The following is a 24581-nucleotide window of genomic DNA, read 5'->3' on the forward strand; positions in this document are numbered from 1 at the left end:
AGGAATTCATAAAAAAAAAAGGTCCATGCACCATAAAAACTCAAAATTACACCCATTTAAATTTGTTACAAAACACGATGGGAAAAATGCAAAAAACACTCTTCATACTTATCCATGTTTGGTGCATTTTAGCTGCTGGAAATTTCTGATTGATTGCAAAACTTTAAGGAGGTCGTCTCGTAAGTAAACAAGGTAAGAGACAAACTTTCCCATATTATTCATATATATTTATGTTAATCATATAAACATTATATATACAGTACAGGCCAAAAGTTTGGACACACCTTCTCATTTAATGTGTTTTCTTTATTTTCATGACTATTTACATTGTAGATTGTCACTGAAGGCATCAAAACTATGAATGAACACACGTGGAGTTATGTACTTAACAAAAAAAAGGTGAAATAACTGAAAACATGTTTAATAAACTAGTTTCTTCAAAATAGCCACCCTTTGCTCTGATTACTGCTTTGCACACTCGTGGCATTCTCTCTTTTTCCAGGGCTGATACCGAATATCAGTAGTCAAGGAAGCCGATAAAGGATATTTGGAGCCGATATACAGTACAGGCCAAAACCTTCTCATTCAATGAGTTTTCTTTATTTTCATGACTATTTACTCTGATTACTGCTTTGCACACTTGTGGCATTCTCTCTTTTTCCAGGGCTTTGATTGATTGATTGAAACTTTTATTAGTAGATTGCACAGTACAGTACATATTCCGTACAATTGACCGCTAAATGGCAACACCCGAATACGTTTTTCAACTTGTTTAAGTCTCAGGTAATCAAGTCATGGTACATGGCTGATACCGATACCGAATATCAGTAGTCAAGGAGGCCGATAATTGATATTTGGAGCCGATATACAGCACAGGCCAAAAGTTTGGACACACCTTCTCCTCATTCAATGTGTTTTCTTTATTTTCATGACTATTTACATCAGGGGTGTCCAAAGTGTGGCCCGGGGGCCATTTGCGGCCCGCAGCACATCATTCTAAAAATACTAAAACTTTTTTTTTTTAAAACATTAAAACGTGGAATAAAAGAGCAAATAGGTGAAATGCAACGAGAAAAAAAGTTGCATTGTTGACTCTAAAAACACAATTTTCTAAAATAATTTTTCAAAAAATAATAATGAGTCAAAATCGATGTTGCTATGAATTATTGACTGATTTAAGGACAAAAAGGACACAAATACAACAAACAAACAAAAAACACAAAAAATATGAAAATTATTTTAAAGAATACATACAAATTATATACTAATACTAATTATAATAATTATTATAATGATTGTTATTATAAATATACTAAACTAATTACACTATATATTATCTGAAGCTGATATAGAGATTTAAGTGTTGAATGTAAAAAAAAAAAATACAAAAAAAAAGTATGACCATTTTATGAGTGGGGCACTTTTGGATCCCCAAAAATTTTAGTGGAATTAAAAAACACCTGTCTTTGCTAAAAAATAATAACAATAATAATAAATTCAAATCAATTTTGCTATGAATTATTGACCTATTTAGGGAGCAAATTACTTCACATCAAATATTCCACTTTGAAAATCTTTTGGGGAAAAATATTGTATATTTTGTATTTTTGCCCCCAAAAAATTGGGTGACTTATTTTTAACCTTTTTTAAGACTGAACCCCTTCTGGGTCCCTAGGACCTAACTTGAGCGAGCCCCTATGGTTAAAAAAAAGTGTATATTTAATTGCTTTGATTTTTCAGAGTGCGGCCCTCAGTGGAAAAAGTTTGGACACCCCCTGATTTACATTGTAGATTGTCACTGAAGGCATCAAAACTATGAATGAACACATGTGGAGTTAAAGTTAAAGTTAAAGTACCAATGATTGTCACACACACACTAGGTGTGGCGAAATTATTCTCTGCATTTGACCCATCACCCTTGATCACCCCCTGGGAGGTGAGGGGAGCAGTGAGCAGCAGCGCTGGCCGCGCCCGGGAATAATTTTTTTGTGATTTAACCCCCAAATTCCAACCCTTGATGCTGAGTGCCAAGCAGGGAGGTAATGGCTCCCATTTTTATAGTCTTTGGTATGACTCGGCCGGGGTTTGAACTCACGACCTACCGATCTCGGGGCGGACACTCTAACCACTGTACTTAACAAAAAAAAGGTGAAATAACTGAAAACATGTTTTATATTCTAGTTTCTTCAAAATAGCCTGTACTGTACCTAATGTGTCTGCTGAAATTTAAAAAGTTGTTTATTTGCACATAACATGCCTATCTAAAAATAAAACAACAGTAAAAATGTAATGTAATGAGAAGAAGCTGACATTTTTAAACTAATCGGTAATAATATTCACCTATAACACAAAGTGGTCTTTAAAATATACGACTGTTTTTAGCATTTTTTTTTCTAAATTAAAAAAATATAATGGCAGCCCCATACTTGACTTTTAAAGGCCTACTGAAAGCCACTACTACCGACCACGCAGTCTGATAGTTTATATATCAATGATGAAATCTTAACATTATAACACATGCCAATACGGCCGGGTTAACTTATGAAGTGACATTTTAAATTTGCCGCTAAACTTCCGGTTCGAAACGCCTCTGAGGATGACGTATGCGCGTGACGTAACCCGGGGAACACGGATATGCCTTCCACATTGAAGCCAATACGAAAAAGCTCTGTTTTCATTTCATAATTCCACAGTATTCTGGACATCTGTGTTCGTGAATCTGTTGCAATCATGTTCATTGCATTATGGAGAAGGAAGCTGAGCAAGCAAAGAAGAAAGTTGTCGGTGCGAAATGGACGTATTTTTCGAACGTAGTCAGCAACAACAGTACACAGCCGGCGCTTCTTTGTTTACATTCCCGGAAGATGCAGTCAAGATGGAAGAACTCGGATAACAGAGACTCTAACCAGGAGGACTTTTGACTTTGATACACAGACGCCTGTAGAGAACTGGGACAACACAGACTCTTACCAGGATTACTTTGATTTGGATGACAAAGACGCAGACGTGCTACTGTGAGTATGCAGCTTTGGCTTCTAAACATTTGATCGCTTGACCGTATGTGCGCAACTTTTTTTTGCGTATGTACGTAACTTTTTTAAAATATATAAGCTTTATGAACCTTGGGTTAGGTGAACGGTCTTTTGGGCTGAGTGATTGTGTGTGTTGATCAGGTGTTTGAATTGTATTGGCGTGTTCTATGGAGCTAGGAGCTAGCATAGGAGCTAGGAGCTAGCATAACAAACACGCAGGTGTTTTTATGCAGGATTAATTTGTGGCATATTAAATATAAGCCTGGTTGTGTTGTGGCTAATAGAGTATATATATGTCTTGTGTTTATTTACAGTTGTAGTCATTCCCAGCTGAATATCAGGTACCGTGAGTATGCAGCCTTGGCTGCTAAACATTTGATAGCTTGACCGTATGTGCGCGTCACGTACGTAACTTTTTAAAAATATATAAGCTTTATGAACCTTGGGTTAGGTGAACGGTCTTTTGGGCTGAGTGATTGTGTGTGTTGATCAGGTGTTTGAATTGTATTGGCGTGTTCTATGGAGCTAGGAGCTAGCAGAGGAGCTAGGAGCTAGCATAACAAACACGCAGGTGTTTTTATGCAGGATTAATTTGTGGCATATTAAATATAAGCCTGGTTGTGTTGTGGCTAATAGAGTATATATATGTCTTGTGTTTATTTACTGTTGTAGTCATTCCCAGCTGAATATCAGGTCACCCCCGGCTCTCACAGCATCTTCCCTATCTGAATAGCTTCAACTCCCCACTAGTCCTTCACTTGCACTTTACTCATCCACAAATCTTTCATCCTCGCTCAAATTAATGGGGAAATTGTCGCTTTCTCGGTCTGAATCTCTCTCACTTCATGCGGCCATCATTGTAAACAATAGGGAACTTTGCGTATATGTTCAACTGACTACGTCACGCTACTTCCGGTAGGTGCAAGCCTTTTTTTTTTATCAGATACCAAAAGTTGCAATCTTTATCGTCGTTGTTCTATACTAAATCCTTTCAGCAAAAATATGGCAATATCGCGAAATGATCAAGTATGACACATAGAATAGATCTGCTATCCCCGTTTAAATAAAAAAAATTCATTTCAGTAGGCCTTTAAGTATGCGGCCTTGGTGGAATAAGTTTAGACACCCCTGATTTAACAGCCCAAAAAAGAGACTTGAATGTAGGCTACAGAATAAAATCTATGCAAATGTTTGACCAAAGCCCCACCATTACATGTTATGTAGACTGCAAGAATGTGTTGAAACGTAGAAAAGAACATTGATAGGACACCTTTAAATCCGCAAAACTACATGTTTTGGGAAGGTCTTAAAAATGCAACACATGCAATTTTCTGTGTAGACGCTACTGTTCCGTCGGGGATCGCTGCGTACTGATTTCCCACACTAGACTTTTAAAAGTGGGACAGGAAGCCTGCCTAAAAGCCTACAAAAACATGAGACATTTGGCGAGGACACAGAGATGTAGTCGGAAGAGAGTGCAATGCAGTCCAGACAATACGAGGACAGATGAACTAATAGATATTGATTATTACATAGCCAACAATATTGTATACTGACCTATTTTAGATTGCTTTTAGCATCTATAATGCACAATATGTATCAAAGTGGGCCTCATATTGCATTGCATTTACAAACCCCGTTTCCATATGAGTTGGGAAATTGTGTTAGATGTAAATATAAACGGAATACAATGACTTGCCAATCATTTTCAACCCATATTCAGTTGAATATGCTACAAAGACAACATATTTGATGTTCAAACTCATAAAAACATTTTTTTTTTGCAAATAATCATTAACTTTAGAATTGGATGCCAGCAACGCGTGACAAAAAGGTTGGGAAAGGTGGCAATAAATACTGATAAAGTTGAGGAATGCTCATCAAACACTTATTTGGAACATCCCACAGGTAAATTGGGAACAGGTGGGTGCCATGATTGGGTATAGAAGTAGATTCCATGAAATGCTCAGTCATTCACAAACAAGGATGGGTCGAGGGTCACCACTTTGTCAACAAATGCGTGAGCAAATTGTCGAACAGTTTAAGAACAACCTTTCTCAACCAGCTATTGCAAGGAATTTAGGGATTTCAACATCTACGGTCCGTAATATCATCAAAGGGTTCAGAGAATCTGGAGAAATCACTGCACGTAAGCAGCTAAGCCCGTGACCTTCAATCCCTCAGGCTGTACTGCATCAACAAGCGACATCAGTGTGTAAAGGATATCACCACATGGGCTCAGGAACACTTCAGAAACCCACTGTCAGTAACTACAGTTGGTCGCTACATCTGTAAGTGCAAGTTAAAACTCTCCTATGCAAGGCGAAAACCGTTTATCAACAACACCCAGAAACGCAGTCGGCTTCGCTGGGCCTGAGCTCATCTAAGATGGACTGATACAAAGTGGAAAAGTGTTCTGTGGTCTGACGAGTCCACATTTCAAATTGTTTTTGGAAACTGTGGACGTCGTGTCCTCCAGACCAAAGAGGAAAAGAACCATCCGGATTGTTCTAGGCGCAAAGTGTAAAAGCCAGCATGTGTGATGGTATGGGGGTGTATTAGTGCCCAAGACATGGGTAACTTACACATCTGTGAAGGCACCATTAATGCTGTAAGGTACATACGGGTTTTGGAGCAACATATGTTGCCATCCAAGCAACGTTACAATGGACGCCCCTGCTTATTTCAGCAAGACAATGCCAAGCCACGTGTTACATCAACGTGGCTTCATAGTAAAAGAGTGCAGGTACTAGACTGGCCTGCCTGTAGTCCAGACCTGTCTCCCATTGAAAATGTGTGGCGCATTATGAAGCCTAAAATAGCACAACGGAGACCCCCGGACTGTTGAACAACTTAAGCTGTACATCAAGCAAGAATAGGAAAGAATTCCACCTGAGAAGCTTCAAAAATGTGTCTCCTCAGTTCCCAAACGTTTACTGAGTGTTGTTAAAAGGAAAGGCCATGTAACACAGTGGTGAACATGCCCTTTCCCAACTACTTTGGCACGTGTTGCAGCCATGAAATTCTGAGTTAATTATTATTTGCAAAAAAAAAATTAAGTTTATGAGTTTGAACATCAAATATGTTGTCTTTGTAGCATATTCAATTGAATATGGGTTGAAAATGATTTGCATATCATTGTATTCCGTTTATATTTACATCTAACACAATTTCCCAACTCATATGGAAACGGGGTTTGTATTTCCCTGGTTATACGGTAATGAACTGGAACAATTTGCCATTCAACTAATCTGCCAGTTTAGATTTGAAATGGGTCTTAAAAGAGCATTTTTATCCAAAACCATCTTTTCCTACCAATTGACCTGAAATTTTTAAATCAAACCATGGAGGCATTGTAGAGATATTTATAAAACAATCTTGTCTTTGTCCCTACTTCGTCCAAACGGTCTATTTGGATTTTGCCCCTGGTGACGTGTAGAGTTTTCCCCAGTGTGACAGCAGAAATGTACCCAAACATCCTTGCGCGAGTCAGCCTCAGTGTTTCCCACACATTCATTTATTTGTGGCGGCCCGACACGAAATACTTACGTCCGCCACAAATAAAAAAAATAAAATTAAAAATTAAAAAAACTTTTATTTTTATTTTTATTTTTTTTATTTATTTTTTTGTCCTGTCCAGCTTCTCAGGCAAATCATACAGTTGATGTAGATGCCCATATAGGCTGTTCAGATTTACTTTACAAAAGAGAAGTGTAGGATACTTCTCTTGTTACCTTATTTGTATTTGACCACTACTGTTTTCTGTTTATTTGTTACTGACTGTGGCAGGACACCTCTGCCTCTGTTTCACTTTATGTTGCTGGTAAATAATATGGTTGTAGTAGTAGGTTAAAGTTAAATTATTTAGTATGCACTAATTAAAGGGGCAGAGATTTTAGCTTTTATATTTGATAAGATATATTTTTTGTAAGAACCACAATTAATAAATATATTTCAGTGAATAACTTATTGTTCAAATCTGTATATAAATATGTACATAAAGTGTTGTAATTATATTGTAAAATGGATGGATGGACATTCAAAACAAAACTGTTATTATTAATTAGTAAATATACATTTTTGAGCCTTTTTAGAGAAAATCATATCATTGTAGTACATTATGCAAATTACTCGATGATGTCATGGTGACCACGCCCATAGCCACGCCCCCACCGCCACAGGTATCTTGGCAGTTTATGGGAAACACTGAGCCTACTTTAATTGACGTAAACTCGGCTGTGCCACAACATCGGGTTAACAATGAAACCCAACGAAGGAAAATGCTATGTTGTTTGTTTGCTTTAACAATATAACACAAGTCAATACACTGAATTTTAGCCTCATTTCAAGTAAAAAAAAGTGCCTTACTTTTAACTTTAATGAGTTGTTGCAATGTGCCTTCAACTGTGCCAAGAAGAGTCAAGCTTCACCCACGAACTTTCACAAAAAGATGGATTTTCCGGAAAAACTACTCTTAATGGCGGGCTCGGTGAATATTATATATAGCAATGGACGAGACAATGGAACGGCAAGCAAAAACAGAAGGTTAGAAATGTGTGAATGATACATTAGCATTGTTAGCTCGATTTGTTGTGTAGATAGCTTAGCCTTCTAATATGTAAGACAATAGAATCACAGTCCTCTGACAAAATAAAGAATGATTATCCTAAAAATTACTTTTAAATTGGATCAGTCCCTACGGTGTTTGGAAATCGAACCCATAACATAGCTAACTCTTTCGCTGACTATTGTTTACAAAGGTTCGAAGCAACAGTGCAGTAAAAGTATTGACATGATATATAATAGGACATAGTTTTATTGTCACTATACACATACATATGTTTAGGACAGTGGTCAGCAACCCACAGCTCAAGAGCCGCGTCGGCTCTTTAGCGCCGCCCTAGTGGCTCCCTGGACCTCTTTCAGAGATGTGTTAAAATGGAAAAAGATGGAGAAAAAAATATATATTTTTGTTTTAATATATTTTCTGTAGGAGAACAAACATGACAAAAACCTTCCTAAATGTTAGAAATCCCATTGTTTATGTTACACATGATTCACTAATGGGAGTATTTGGCAAGCACCGTTTTGTCCTACTAATTTCAGCGATCCTTGAACTCATCATGGTTTGTTTAGTGGACTCTCACTATTATATTAGATCCACTATGGACTGGACTCTCACTATTATGTTAGATCCAATATGGACTGGACTCTCACACTATTATGTTAAATCCACTATGGACTGGACTCTTACAATGTTATGCTAGATCTAATATGGACTGGACTCTCACTATTATGTTAGATCCACTATGGAATGGACTCTCACAATATTATGTTAGATCCACTATGGACTGGACTCTCACAATATTATGGTAGATCCACTACGGACTGGACTCTCACAATATTATGTTAGATCCACTATGGACTGGACTCTCACACTATTGTGTTAGATCCACTATGGACTGGACTCTCACACTATTATGTTAGATCCACTATGGACTGGACTCTCACTATTATGTTAGATCCACTATGGACTGGACTCTCACTATTATGTTAGATCCACTATGGACTGGACTCTCACACTATTATGTTAGATCCACTATGGACTGGACTCTCACTATTATGTTAGATCCACTATGGCCTGGACTCTCACTATTATGTTAGATCCACTATGGACTGGACTCTCACAATATTATGTTAGATCCACTATGGACTGGACTCTCACACTATTATGTTAGATCCACTATGGACTTGACTCTCACTATTATGTTAGATCCACTATGGACTGGACTCTCACTATTATGTTAGATCCACTATGGACTGGACTCTCACAATATTATGTTAGATCCACTATGGACTGGACTCTCACAATATTATGTTAGATCCACTATGGACTGGACTCTCACTATTATGTTAGATCCACTATGGACTGGTCTCTCACAATATTATGCTAGATCCACTATGGACTGGACTCTCACAATATTATGTTGGATCCACTATGGACTGGACTCTCACAATATCATGCTAGATCCACTATGGACTGGACTCTCACAATATTATGTTAGATCCACTATGGACTGGACTCTCACAATATTATGTTAGATCCACTATGGACTGGACTCTCACAATATTATGTTACATCCACTATGGACTGGACTCTCACACTATCATGCTAGATCCACTATGGACTGGACTCTCACAATATTATGTTAGATCCACTATGGACTGGACTCTCACAATATTATGTTAGATCCACTATGGACTGGACTCTCACAATATTATGTTAGATCCACTATGGACTGGACTCTCACAATATTATGTTAGATCCACTATGGACTGGACTCTCACAATATCATGCTAGATCCACTATGGACTGGACTCTCACACTATTATATTACATCCACTATGGACTGGACTCTCACAATATTATGTTAGATCCACTATGGACTGGACTCTCACACTATTATATTACATCCACTATGGACTGAACTCTCACAATATTATGTTAGATCCACTATGGACTGGAATCTCACAATATTATGTTAGATCCACTATGGACTGGACTCTCACACTATTATGTTAGATCCACTAGGGACTGGACTCTCACACTATTATGTTAGATCCACTATGGACTGGACTCTCACACTATTATGTTAGATCCACTATGGACTGGACTCTCACAATATCATGCTAGATCCACTATGGACTGGACTCTCACACTATTATGTTAGATCCACTATGGACTGGACTCTCACACTATTATGTTAGATCCACTATGGACTGGACTCTCACACTATTATGTTAGATCCACTATGGACTGGACTCTCACACTATTATGTTAGATCCACTATGGACTGGACTCTCACAATATCATGCTAGATCCACTATGGACTGGACTCTCACAATATTATGTTAGATCCACTATGGACTGGACCCCTCCAAGGTTTCTCATTGTCATCCCATTGGGTTGAGTTTTTCCTTGCCCTGACGTGGGATCTGAGCCCAGGATGTCGTCGTGGCTTGTGCAGCCCTTTGAGACACTGGTGATTTAGGGCTATATAAGTAAACATTGATTGATTGATTGATTGATTGATTAAGGTATCTGAAGGGAAGAAACGGTATGGAGACACTCCTACTTTCCGTCAAACGACCCACTTGGTGTTTTCCGTCTACTCGGGGCGGGAAAGACAAAGGAAATACACATTTCATCCTTCAAGGGTGCAGTCAATCTCTTTTAAAGTACACTTAAGGGCAAACGGGGAAGTAAACACACATAAGCGTCAGGTTACGCACCCTGCGGTGCTATATTGTAAAGGGTGCTTTATGAACGAGTGGACCCTAGGGCATAATCTGCAGGTCTTTGACTTATTTTCCAGTAATTGACTCTTCATTTAGTCAACGTTAATAAGACCTGTTTGAATACTTCTGTTTTATGTTTGTCTCCTTTTCATGGGTCCCTCTGCATCCCTCCATTAAATATGCTATATGGCCACGGGCGCCTGCACAAATGGCTTCACGTTGGTTTGAGTACCAGTACTCCACAAGGGGAAAACGCCGAAACAACCGGGCTTGGCGTTAGTGACTAATAGCAAGAGCTACTAGGATACGGAGAGGTTATATTTCAAAGAACACCCCAAACTAGGTTTTGCTGACAAAGGGCTATTCAGCAGATGAATGCGTCCCTAATGGACATGCTAACATTTACACCTATGGAACATGGAAGAGGAATAAATAAGCATTTTGTCCAAGAGGGATCAGTAGGAAAGCAATCAGGTTGGCAAATATCAGCACATTAGAGAAGCGTATCCTTTACAGAAGGTTCTTGGCACGACATTGCAAAGTACAAAACCCAAAACCAGTGAAGCTGGCAAGTTGTGTAATTCATAAATAAAAACAGAATACAATGATTTGCAAATCCTTATATTCAATTGAATAGACTGCAAAGACAAGATATTTAATGTTCGAGCTGAGAAACTAAATTTTTTTTGCAAGTAATCATTAACTTAGAATTTAATGGCAGCATTTTCACCACTGTGTTACATGGCCTTTCCTTTTAAAAACACTCAGTAAACGTTTGGGAACTGAGGAGACACATTTTTGAAGCTTTTCCGGTGGAATTCTTCCCCATTCTTGCTTGATGTACAGCTTAAGTTGTTCAACAGTCCGGGGGTCTCCGTTGTGCTATTTTAGGCTTCATAATGCACCACACATTTTCAATGGGAGACAGGTCTGGACTACAGGAAGGCCAGTCTAGTACCCGCATTATTTTTACTACGAAGCCACGCAGTTGTAACACGTGGCTTGGCATTGTCTTGCTGAAATAAGCAGGGGCGTCCATGATGGCAACATATGTTGCTCCAAAACCTGTATGTACCTTTCAGCATTAATGGTGCCTTCACAGATGTGTAAGTTACCCATGTCTTGGGCACTAATACACCCCCATACCATCACAGATGCTGGCTTTTTAAATTTTGCTCCTACAACAATCCGGATGGTTCTTTTCGTCTTTGTTCCAGAGGACACAACGTCCACAGTTTCCAAAAAACAATTAGAAATGTGGACTTGTGGGACCACAGAACACTTTTCCACTTTGCATCAGTCCATCTTAGATGAGCTCGGGGCCCAGCAAAGCAGGCGGTGTTTCTGGGTGTTGTTGATAAATGGCTTTCGCTTTGCATAGTAGAGTTTTAACTTGTACTTACAAATGTAGCGACCAACTGTAGTTACTGCATACTTGCCAACCCTCCCGTTTTTAGCGGGAGACTCCCGGTATTCAGCGCCTCTCCCGATAACCTCCCGGCAGAAATTTTCTCCCGACAAACTCCCGGTATTCAGCCGGAGCTGAAGGCCACGCCCCCTCCAGCTCAATGCGGACCTGAGTGGGGACAGCCTGTTCTCACGTCCGCTTTCCCACAATATAAACAGCTTGCCTGCCCAATGACGTCATAACATCTAGGGTTTTTAGAGAGTAGAGTGCACAACTGCGCACACAACAAGGAGACGAAGCAGAAGAACGAGGAAGTTACAGACATGGTAACGCCGTCGACAAGCAAGATGAAGAAATACAGTTGCAAGTTCCAAAACGAATGGAAACAAGAATTTCAGTTCATCCAGGACAGTTCGAAGGGGAAGGGGTATGTAATTATGTTGCCTGTACATTTTGTAGAACAGACTTCTCCATTGAACACAGTGGCCGAAATGATATACTCATTCATGAACGGAGAAGTTAAACAGGACAATGCTGCCATCTACTGGATAGCCTCCGGAACACTGAAATTCAAGTATTTATTTTATTTATATGTATAATAAAATAAATATATATATATATATATATATATATATATATATATATATATATATATATATATATATATATATATATATATATATATATATATATATATATATATATATATATATAGCTAGAATTCACTGAAAGTCAAGTATTTCATACATATACATATATATATATATATATATGAAATACTTGAGTTGGTGAATTCTAGCTGTAAATATACTCTCCTCTTAACCACGCCCTTAACCACGCCCCCTCCCCCCACACACACCTCCCGATATCGGAGGTCTCAAGGTTGGCAAGTATGAGTTACTGACAGTGGTTTTCTGAAGTGTTCCTGAGCCCATGTGGTGATATCCTTTACACACTGATGTCGGTTTTTGACGCAGTACCACCTGAGAGATCGAAGGTCCGTAATATCGTTGCTTACGTGCAGTGATTTCTCCAGATTCTCTGAACCCTTTGATGATATTACGGACCGTAGATGGTGAAATCCCTAAATTCCTTGCAATAGCTGGTTGAGAAAGGTTTTTCTTAAACTGTTCGACAATTTGCTCACGCATTTGTTGACAAAGTGGTGACCCTTGCCCCGTCCTTGTTTGTGAACGACTGAGCATTTCATGGAAGCTGCTTTTAGACCCAATCATGGCACCCACCTGTTCCCAATTAGCCTGTTCACCTGTGGGATGTTCCAATTAAGTGTTTGATGAGCATCCCTCAACTTTCTCAGTCTGTTTTGCCACTTGTGCCAGCTTTTTTGAAACATGTCGCAGGCATCAAATTCCAAATGAGCTAATATTTGCAAAAAAATAACAAAGTTTACCAGTTCGAACGTTAAATATCTTGTCTTTGCAGTCCATTCATTTGCATATAAGTTGAAAAGGATTTGCAAATCATTGTATTCTGTTTTTATTTACCATTTACACAACGTGACAACTTCACTGCTTTTGGGTTTTGTTTGTTTTGCAAAATTATTACCTACGAATCTTCAACTGGACAAACTGGACAACAGATGAGCTGATAGGAAGCACCATTGCAAGACCTGCCATAATGCAAATGTGCGTAGCTCTCTGCAATTGGCTTCTATCTCCAACAGCAGGGGGGAATAGAAACAGAGAAACAGGGTACAAGTGCAGAAGTGATTACCACCAATTAAGACTCGACCCAATTATTCTGGTCTTCACAAGTGAGATGTGTGACTGCTCACATTTGCAATCCACACTATGAGTGTGCATGTGTGTGTGTGCATGTGTGTGTGTGTGAAGAAGACCTATTGTATTTGATGATGGAAGGAGAGCGTAACAAAGAGAGAGAAAAAGTATGTATTTCATTAGCAGATCCGACACCAGCACACCAATTAGAGGCCAGTGTGCCTTGTTTCTGGTGGACTGAAAAAAAGGAGAAAAGTGGAAAAGCAAAATGGCAATATCTTCACATCAGTGAATTGAATTTAAGTATATTCATATAGCTCTTTTCTCTAGTGACTCAAAGCGCTTTTACATGGCGAAACCCAAAATCTAAGTTACATTCAAACCAGCGTGGGTGGCACTGGGAGTGTCTTGCCCAAGGACACAACGGCAGTGTGTAATGTTCTATATTTTCAACGGAACATTTAAAGATTTGGTGTTGTTTACTGGCCTCATCTTGCAGTCTACACGCATGTCTTATGTGTGACTGCCATCTACTGGTCACACTTATCATTACACCATGTACAAAATAAAATAGCTTTGAGGTCGGTAAGCACGACCAGAACTATTCCGTACATAAGGCGCACCGGGGTTTTGTCGATTTTTGAGAAAATAAAAGTGATTTTAAGTGCGCCTTATAGTCCGAAAAATACGGTAATTTAGGTCTTTGAAAATGATTCCATAAAAACTAAAATATATACCTGGTCTAAAATGAACATTTAAAAATTAGAATTTTGCTAAGAGTAAGATGCAGTGTATGCAATTTCATTCAAAACTAAACTAGTTTTTGATCAAATCAAATAAAAAAACGGGTTGAGCTCTGTCAATTGTATTAATTGGTTTCTTTAAAAAGTAGGTGAAAAAACAACTTTTAAATCGTAAATCAAATTTTTTGAGATAATTGAGATTCTTTTAGGCCATATCGCCAAGGCATATACCTAAGGGTGTAAAAAAAACTACAGTTGAATCTACACTACCGTTCAAAAGTTTGGGGTCACATTGAAATGTCCTTATTTTTGAAGGAAAAGCACTGTACTTTTCAATGAAGATAACTTTAAACTAGTCTTAACTTTAAAGAAATACACTCTATACATTGCTAATGTGGTAAATGACTATTCTAGCTGCAAATGTCTGGTTTTTGGTGCAATATCTACATAGGTGTATAGAGGCCCATTTCCAGCAACTATCACTCCAGTGTTCTAATGGTACAATGTGTTTGCTCATTGGCTCAGAAGGCTAATTGATGATTAGAAAACCCTTGTGCAATCATGTTCACACATCTGAAAACAGTTTAGCTCGTTACAGAAGCTACAAAACTGACCTTCCTTTGAGCAGATTGAGTTTCTGGAGCATCACATTTGTGGGGTCGATTAAACGCTCAAAATGGCCAGAAAAAGAGAACTTTCATCTGAAACTCGACAGTCTATTCTTGTTCTTAGAAATGAAGGCTATTCCACAAAATTGTTTGGGTGACCCCAAACTTTTGAACGGTAGTGTAAGTTGAAGAAATAATAGTTAACCTTAACCCAGCATGAGACTATAAACTGTTTTTAACTTGTTTAACTGTTTTTAACTGCTTTTTGTCCAACAAATTGTTCTTAGGATACTTTGTATTTGCCTTTTCAACGTGTATTTTACTTCTGTTTTAAATGTTATTTTTTAGTCTGTGCTTTGCCTGTATTTCTTTGTGGTGTACAGCCCTTTGTTCTTCAACTGTGGTTGTTTGTAAAGGGCTTTATAAATAAAGTTGGTATGGTATGGTATGGGATAAAAAGGTAAATTGATTGATTGATTGATTGAAACTTGTATTAGTAGATTGCACAGTACAGTACATATTCCGTACAATTGACCACTAAATGGTAACATCCGAATAAGTTTTTCAACTTGTTTAAGTCGGGGTCCAAGTAAATCAATTCATGGTACCGAGTATCGGTCATGGGAAGCAGGAAGTTATCTGTATCGGCTTGAAAAAAACGTATATCCTGCACCCCGACTAACTGCAGAATCTGAGACCATTTTCCCTTCGTCCAGTATTTTACGAAAAGAAACAAACCGATGCCAAGTCAACAGTCCCGCAGTGAGCAGTTCTACTATCGATCCAAGAAGAACCAGCGAGCAAAGCGGGCTGTGATGCACCACATTATTAATGCTTGCTCCTTTTTTACTGCGACTACAAGGAAATTGCGTTTTAAAATATCTGTCCGTCATTACCTGACTAAATGTTTTCTGTAGTTGTCCAAGTAATTGCAGCTTCCCTCCATCAGTATTTATAACGGACCTATGGAGCCTTTTCAGATAAGTGCTCACTGGTGTATTGAGATGTTATTAAGGAAAAGTTTTACTTCTGTATGCCAGTCCAAAGTGCTATTTGGCTGCCCTTCATCTGACCGTCTTCTTTTGACACTTTTGAGCATTAACAAAGAGCTCAACTGCACACACAAAACTGTTTTAAATGGATTACCAATCCAGAAAGCAAAGTGTGAACAGTTTGACAGAGAAAACAGTCCAATTACTTGGATTAGACAATGATTTGGGGTCTGACAGTCTGAAGGGGATGGGGAGGTAAAATTCCATCATTTCAGTTTTATCCTCCATTTACCGCTGCTTTGTTTCCATTTAGTGCTTCTGTGAGACCGCCTTGTTCAATCACAGCTGTGACCAAAGTGTACGCCTGTGCTGAATCGCCGCAATTAGGTGCCGGGTCACCGTTTTCACCGCGCTGGCATTGACTGGTTAAGACGGGGAGTTAAACAAAAGAAAAAAAGGTCAGACATGCCAGAGGAATTGGCAGATGAAGTGGCGAGGAAGCTGCGTGGGGATACCCTATATGTCCAAAAGAAGTAAGCAAAGCTCTCATTAAACGGGAGCGACAGAAAGAACCGAGCCCGACTCAACTCCCACACAACCTGAACTCTCGCTTGCAGCCAACTTCTCTTTACAGATGCTTTTCTTCGCCAGTAATTTAACTTTTATGGCGTTCCAATATATGCACAGATGGATGCCAGCACAATTTGAGTTCAGTTTTTTCCCCCACATCTACTTTAAATGCCTATGTTTCACCTATTAAATACATTTCCATAGAAATAAATGATTCTGTCATAGCATTATTTTCTATTGCTTGATCAGTTCTGGGTCCCGGGTGAGCTATTCTACCTATTCTACCTTGTGTGAGAAGTGGAGTACACCCTAGACTGGCCAGCAGTCAATCAGAGGAACCGGCTTGAATGTCCAGGGTGAGTGGAGTGTGTGGATGTTGGAACGGCTCGAAACGGTTGAGAAATGCGGGATATGGAGAGGTTTGTATATTGGGGGGAAATTCCTGGTAATTCCGGGTAATCAGGGAATTTTCGGAAGCGGGAATAATGCTGGCTTAAATGTCCAGGGTGGATGGAGTGTGTGGGTGTTGGAACGGTTTGAATCGGTTCAGAAATGCTGGATATGGAGAGGTTTGTATATTGGGGGGAAATTCCTGGTAATTCCGGGTAATCAGGGAATTTTTGGAACCGGGAATAATGCTGGCTTGAATGTCCAGGGTGAGTGGAGTGTGTGGATGTTGGAACGGTTCGAATCGGTTGAGAAATGTGGGATATGGAGAGGTTTGTATATTGGGGGTAAATTCCTGGTAATCCCGGGTAATCAGGGAATTTTCGGAACCGGGAATAGTCCTGGCTTGAATGTCCAGGGTGAGTGGAGTGTGTGGATGTTGGAACGGTTCGAATCGGTTGAGAAATTTGGGATATGGAGAGGTTTGTATATTGCCAATTTTCAGTGGGGGGAAATTCCGGGTAATCAGGGAATTTTCGCAACCCGTAAACATGCTGGGTTGAATGTCCAGGGTGAGTGGAGTGTGTGGATGTTGGAATGGTTTAAATCGGATGAGAAATGTGGGATAGGCAGTAGATTGTATAATGTTAATTCCGGGAAATTCAGGGAAAACCAGGAATTTTGGGAATGGGTCAACATATCGGGAGAGTAATATGAGTGGATGGTTGAAAGGTCGGAATCGGGTTTAAAAATAGCACAACATTTAGGGCATTGTAGAACTATGGATATGTCCATGCATTTGAATGGGAAATTCCTGGAAATTTGGGAATTTCGGGAAAACCGGGCATTTTTGAAAATATTGATACTAGAACAATTGTCCTATATGAAATGAATGGGTTGGAGTTGGAACTTTTGGAATGGGTTGAAACAGTTTGAATTGAGAATGGATAGTTCGGAATTCCTGGAATTTTGGGAAAACCGGAAATTTGTTTAGAAAAAAATAGGAGCATTTATTGTCCAGGAATTCCTGGAAATTTTTTTGAACTTGGAAAAGTTTGATTGTCCAAGGTGAGTGGAGTGTGTGGATGTTGAAACGGTTCGAGTTGGTTGAGAAATGTGGGATATGCAGTAGATTGTATAATGCTCATCCCGGGAAATTCAGGGAAAACCAGGAATTTTGGGAAAGGATCAACATGTTTTGCGTTTGACATATCGGGAGAGTAGTATGAGTGGATGGTTGATAGGTCGTAATCGGGTTTAAAAATGGCACAAAATTTAGGGCATTGTAGAACTATGGATATGTCCATGCATTTGAATGGGAATTTCCTGGAAATTTGAGAATTTCGGGAAAACCGGGCATTTTTGAAAATATTGATACTAGCACAATTGTCCTAGATGAAATGAATGGGTTGGAGTTGGAATTTTTGGAATGGGTTGAAACAGTTTGAATTGAGAATGGATATTTTGGAATTCCTGGAATTTTGGGAAAACCGGAAATTTGTACGGAAAGAATAGGAGCATTTATTGTCCAGGAATTCCTGGAAAAAAATGTTTAACTTGGAAAAGTTTGATTGTCAAAGGTGAGTGGAGTGTGTGGATGTTGGAACGGTTTGAAACGGTTGAGAAATTTGGGATATGGAGAGGTTTGTATATTGCCAATTTTCAGTGGGGGGATATTCCGGGTAATCAGGGAATTTTCGCAACCCGGAAACATGCTGGATTGAATGTCCAGGGTGAGTGGAGTGTGTGGATGTTGGAATGATTTAAATCGGATGAGAAAATGTGGGGTATGCAGTAGATTGTATAATGCTCATTCCGGGAAATTCAGGGAAAACCAGGAATTTTGGGAAAGGCTCGACATGTTTTGCGTTCGACATATCGGGATAGGGCATTGCAGAATTATGGATATGTCCATGTATTTGAATGGGAATTTCCTGGAAATTTGGGAGTTTCGGGAAAACCGGGCATTTTTGAAAATATTGATACTAGCACAATTGTCCTTGATTAAATTAATGGGTTGGACTTTTTGGAATGGGTTGAAACAGTTTTAATTGAGAATGGATATTTCGGAATTCCTGGAATTTTGGGAAAACCGGAAATTTGTACGGATAAAAAATAGGAGCATTTATTGTCCAGGAATTCCTGGATTATTTTTTTTTTAACTTGGAAAAGTTTGATTGTCCAGGGTGAGTGGAGTGTGTGGATGTTGGAACGGTTCGAATCGGTTGAGAAATTTGGGATATGGAGAGGTTTGTATATTGCCAATTTTCAGTGGGGGGATATTCCGGGTAATCAGGGAATTTTCGCAACCCGGAAACATGCTGGATTGAATGTCCAGGGTGAGTGGAGTGTGTGGATGTTGGAATGATTTAAATCGGATGACAAAATGTGGGGTATGCAGTAGATTGTATAATGCTCATTCCGGGAAATTCAGGGAAAACCAGGAATTTTGGGAAAGGCTCGACATGTTTTGCGTTCAACATATCGGGATAGGGCATTTCAGAATTATGGATATGTCCATGCATTTGAATGGGAATTTCCTGGAAATTTGGGAGTTTCCGGAAAACCGGGCATTTTTGAAAATATTGATACTAGCACAATTGTCCTTGATTAAATTCATGGGTTGGACTTTTTGGAATGGGTTGAAACAGTTTTAATTGAGAATGGATATTTCTGAATTCCTGGAATTTTGGGAAAACCGGAAATTTGTACGGATAAAAAATAGGGGCATTTATTGTCCAGGAATTCCTGGAATTTTTTTTTTTTTAACTTGGAAAAGTTTGATTGTCCAGGGTGAGTGGAGTGTGTGGATGTTGGAACGGTTCGAATCGGTTGAGAAATTTGGGATATGGAGAGGTTTGTATATTGCCAATTTTCAGTGGGGGGGGGAAATTCCTGGCAATTCCGGGTAATCAGGGAATTTTCGCAACCCGGAAACATGCTGGGTTGAATGTCCAAGGTGAGTGGGGTGTGTGGATGTTGGAATGGTTTATATTGGATGAGAAAAGGGTGGATATGCAGTAGATTGTATAATGCTAACTCATTGTCAAAGGGAAGAAAATTCCAGGAAATTAAGGGAAAACCAGGAATTTGGGGAAAGGGTAAACATGTCTTGCGTTTGACATATCAGGAGAGTAGTTGGAGTGGATGGTTGGAATCCGGTTTAAAAATGGCGCAAAATTGAGTACATTGTAGAACTATGTCTCTATGGACAAGAGAAAGTTGAACCTAACATGGATCTTTTTCACTGTCCTGGTCAAGAGTCAAGATTCAAACCCAGAACCTCCAGGCTCTGAGGCAGATGTGCTAACCACACTACCACTGTACATTTAGAGAAACACCTCAGAAACTACAAAACCCAAAGGCAGTGAAGTTGTCACGTTGTGTAAATGGTAAATAAAAACCGAATACAATGATTTGCAAATCCTTTTCAACTTATATTCAATTGAATAGACTGCAAAGACAAGATATTTCATGTTCACACTGGTCATTTTTGGCAAATAATAGCTCATTTGGAATTTGATGCCTGCATCATGTTTCAAAAAAGCTGGCACAAGTGGCAAAAAAGACTGAGAAAGTTGAGGGATGCTCATCAAACACTTATTTGGAACATCCCTAATTGGGAACAGGTGGGTGCCATGATTGGGTATAAAAAGCAGCTTCCATGAAATGCTCAGTCATTCACAAACAAGGACGGGGCGAGGGTCACCACTTTTGTCAACAAATGCCTGAGCAAATTGTTTAAGAACAACATTTCTCAACCAGCTATTGCAAGGAATTTAGGGATTTCACCATCTACGGTCTGTAATATCATCAAAAGGTTCAGAGAATCTGGAGAAATCACTGCACGTAAGCAATGATATTACAGACCTTCGATCCCTCAGGCGGTACTGGATCAAAAACCAACATCGGTGTGTAAAGGATATCACCACATGGGCTCAGGAACACTTCGGAAAACCACTGTCAGTAACTACAGTTTGTCGCTACATCTGTAAGTGCAAGTTAAAACTCTACTATGCAAAGCCAAAGCTATTTATCAACAACACCCAGAAACGCCGCCGGCTTCGTTGGGCCCGATCTCATCAAAGATGGACTGATGCAAAGTGGAAAAGTAAACGTTTGGGAATTGAGGAGACACATTTTTTGAAGCTTCTCAGGTGGAATTCTTTCCCATTCTTGCTTGATTTACAGCTTAAGTTGTTCAACAGTCCGGGGGTCTCCGTTGTGCTATTTTAGGCTTCATAATGCGCCACACATTTTCAATGGGAGACAGGTCTGGACTACAGGCAGGCCAGTCTAGTACCCGCACTCTTTTACTACGAAGCCACACTGTTGTAACACGTGGCTTGGCATTGTCTTGCTGAAATAAGCAGGGGCGTCCATGATAACGTTGCTTGAATGCTCCAAAACCTGTATGTACCTTTCAGCATTAATGGTGCCTTCACAGATGTGTAAGTTACCCATGTCTTGGGCACTAATACACCCCCATACCATCACACATGCTGGCTTTTACACTTTGCGCCTATAACAATCCGGATGGTTCTTTTCCTCTTTGACGTCCACAGTTTCCAAAAACAATTTGAAATGTGGACTCGTCAGACCACAGAACACTTTTCCACTTTGCATCAGTCCATCTTAGATGAGCTCAAGCCCAGAGAAGCCGGCGGCGTTTCTGGGTGTTGTTGATAAATGGCTTTGGCTTTGCATAGTAGAGTTTTAACTTGCACTTACAGATGTAGCGACAAACTGTATTTAGTGACAGTGGTTTTCTGAAGTGTTCCTGAGCCCATGTGGTGATATCCTTTACACACTGATGACGGTTTTTAACGCAGTACTGCCTTAGGGATTGAAGGTCACAGGCCTTCAATGGTGGTTTTCGGCCTTACGTGCAGTGATTTCTCCAGATTCTCTGAACCTTTTGATGATATTACGGACCGTAGATGGTGAAATCCCTAAATTCCTTGCAATAGCTGGTTGAGAAATGTTGTTCTTAAACTGTTGGACAATTTTTTTATTTATTTTTTTTTTAAATTTAATAATGTCCTGCCCACTGTTGGACAATTTGCTCACGCATTTGTTGACAAAGTGGTGACCCTCGCCCCGTCCTTGTTTGTGAATGACTGAGCATTTCATGGCAGCTGCTTTTTACACCCAATCATGGCACCCACCCGTTCCCAATTAGCCCCTTCACCTGTGGGATGTTCCAAATAAGTGTTTGATGAGCATTCCTCAACTTTATCAGTCTTTTTTGCCACTTGTGCCAGCTTTTTTGAAACATGTTGCAGGCATCAAATTCCAAATGAGCTAATATTTGCAAAAAAATAACAAAGTTGACCAGTTCTAACATGAAATATCTTGTCTTTGCAGTCTATTCAATTGAATATAAGTTGAAAAGGATTTGCCAATCATTGTATTCGGTTTTCATTTACCATTTACACAACGTGACAACTTCACTGGTTTGGGGGTTTTTGAATACAATCACAAATCGAATCACAATTTTGGGGATAAAAATGGTGAAATGGTGCTCCACTCACCTCTCTGCACCAGCATGGTGACCTCGCTGCCTTTGGGACACTTGCTGAGCAGGTCCACCACCTGGTTGTGAGACATGCTCTGCACGTTCCTCTTGTTCACCTCCACGATGATGTCGCCCTCCCGCAGGCCCCGGCAGCGCGGGTAGTCCACGATCTGCTTCACCCTCTGCCCTCCGCCCCCCACGCTGTCGGCGATGGTGAAGCCGAAGCCCTTGTCGCCTTTCTCCATGTGCACGGTGATGAGCTCCGGCTGCGTGGCGATGGACGAGGCCAGGTTGACCACGTCGCTGTAGCCGCGTTGCGAGGACGTGTCGGAGGCCGCCTCCCCGGAGGGGCTGTGGGAGCGCGGCAGGCCGTTGAGGGGCGCCCCGCCGTTGACGGCGCCGTTGTTGTTGTTGTGGCCGCCGTGACCGGGGGGCAACTCGTAAATGTGGGAGGGCTCCCCGCCGTTGACGATGATGGGCTCTTTGTTGTCCAGGATGGCCACGGAGGTGACCAAGCTGGTGTTGGGGTCGTCGGGGTCGAAAGGCAGCGGGTAACCCCGGCAGAGCTCCAGGTTGACCATGGAGTCGATGGGGATGGACTGGAAGATCTTCACCACTTGGGCGTGGGTGTAGCCCAGCACGCAGATGTCGTTGACGCTGACTATTACGTCACCTTGGAGGGGGAAAACAAGGTTTCCAGAATCAGCAATCCAATTAAAGCAGCGTTCCGTCTCGGCGATCGATAAAGAGCCCCCGACCTGTCTCCATTTTGCCGTCCAGGGCGGCGGGGCCGTCGAGGACCAGACTCTTGATTTGCAGGAATTCGTCTGGCTCGTCGCCACCCACCACGGTGAAGCCGAAACCCCGGCGACTCTTCTTCAGCTTGGTGTTGATGAAAGTCCCCTTCAGCTCGGCTCGGTTCCGGGTAAAGAAAGGCTTTCCTCCTCAAAAAACAAAAACACAAGCTGATTAAATTTGGATGGCACTAATGCGCCCCTTTTAAAAGTACAAACTGAATTATTCAGCTTTTGCCTCACACGTGTTCAAAAACAAAACAAATTAAAGCTGCAAGCAGCGTTGGTCGGGTCCGCATTTTGGCAGGTGCTAGTCCTAGGTGTCCCAATACTTTTGTCCAGTAGTAGTCCTGAGTGAGACCTACATAGAGGTTTTTGTTTCGTGTCTCTACGATATTCGTACTGGGAGTTAGATACTTTTGTGTAGTGTACCTACCTTCTCTGCATTCTGTGCTCACGCTGGTGCTTTCTGCTTTTAAGCAGCCATCTTAAAACAACAGCAGCGGAGCAACTTTAGTGCTGCGGGTCTTTGAAGGCACTAAATGAAACACCGTCGTCAACTTTTAATCAGAAGGGTTCAATCTCTCTCCTGTAGCAGTTTGAAGCCGAAACGACAAACGCGCTCGGAGGAGATAATGTTTGATGTTTGGTGACCGGTTTTAACAAAAATTTTGTTTTGAAGGAGAGATAGCAAACTTCCTGTTGATTTTTGCCAAAGGATGTCAATCTAAGAAATGTAGGTCTAGGTGAGACCTACATAGAAGTATTTGTTTCATGTCTCTAAGACGTTCCTACCGGAAGTTACAAGCAGTTTTGTCTGAGTTTTCCTCTGAGAAGCAGTTTTGTCTCTGTTTTATTCAAAAATAGAGCGCAATTTTGAGTTTTGGGGTTCGGTTATTTTTTTAGATCGCAAGGTCTTTGTTTCATGTCTCTACGACCTTCCTAGTGGGAGTTACAGGCAGTTTGTTTTTGTTTTTTCCTAGCGGGCGCTAGAGCGCAATTTTGATTTTTGGGGTTTGGTTTTTTATTAGATGGCAATTTTCGCAGGTCCTGATGTGTGTGTCAAATTTGGTGAGTTTTGAAGCATGGTAAGTGGGTCAAATTAGAGTTTTTTGTGGCGGCGGAATAATAATAATAAATTAAAGCTGCAAGCAGCGTTGGTCGGGTCCGCATTTTGGCAGGTGCTAGTCCTAATTAGATCGCAATTTCCGCCAGTCCTGATGTGTGTAAAAAGTTTGGTGAGTTTTGAAGTATTTTAAGGGGGTCAAATTACAGCGTAAAGAGGCACAAATGAGTGTTTTTATGAAACTTTTGTTTTGAAGGGGTGATTGCCAACTTCCTGTTGATTTTTGCTGAAGGATGTCAGTGTATGAAATGTAGCTCTAAGTCAGACCTACATAGAGGTTTTTGTTGCATGTCTCTACAATATTCGTACTGGGAGTTAGAGGAAGTTGTGTCTGTATTTTTTTCCTAGGTGCTGCGGCACAGTGG

General features: G+C 40.3%; 1 protein-coding gene across 6 annotated transcripts in view; it reads right to left on the bottom strand.

Moving 5' to 3' along the window:
* Positions 1 to 24581, bottom strand: part of magi1b (membrane associated guanylate kinase, WW and PDZ domain containing 1b) — a 430901-nt gene that overhangs the window by 115606 nt on the left and 290714 nt on the right. For 5 of the 6 annotated variants that reach the window (XM_062044611.1, XM_062044591.1, XM_062044622.1 and 2 more), the window contains exons 11-12: positions 23055 to 23240; positions 22313 to 22969 (exon numbers count right to left, since the gene is read on the bottom strand). In XM_062044611.1, coding sequence (XP_061900595.1) covers positions 22313 to 22969; positions 23055 to 23240 — 843 coding nt within the window. The remainder of the gene's footprint in view (positions 1 to 22312; positions 22970 to 23054; positions 23241 to 24581) is intronic. The other variant, XM_062044599.1, reaches the window with a different exon arrangement.

Source organism: Entelurus aequoreus, linkage group LG01 (assembly GCF_033978785.1).
Source record: "Entelurus aequoreus isolate RoL-2023_Sb linkage group LG01, RoL_Eaeq_v1.1, whole genome shotgun sequence".
Lineage (NCBI taxonomy): Eukaryota > Metazoa > Chordata > Actinopteri > Syngnathiformes > Syngnathidae > Entelurus > Entelurus aequoreus.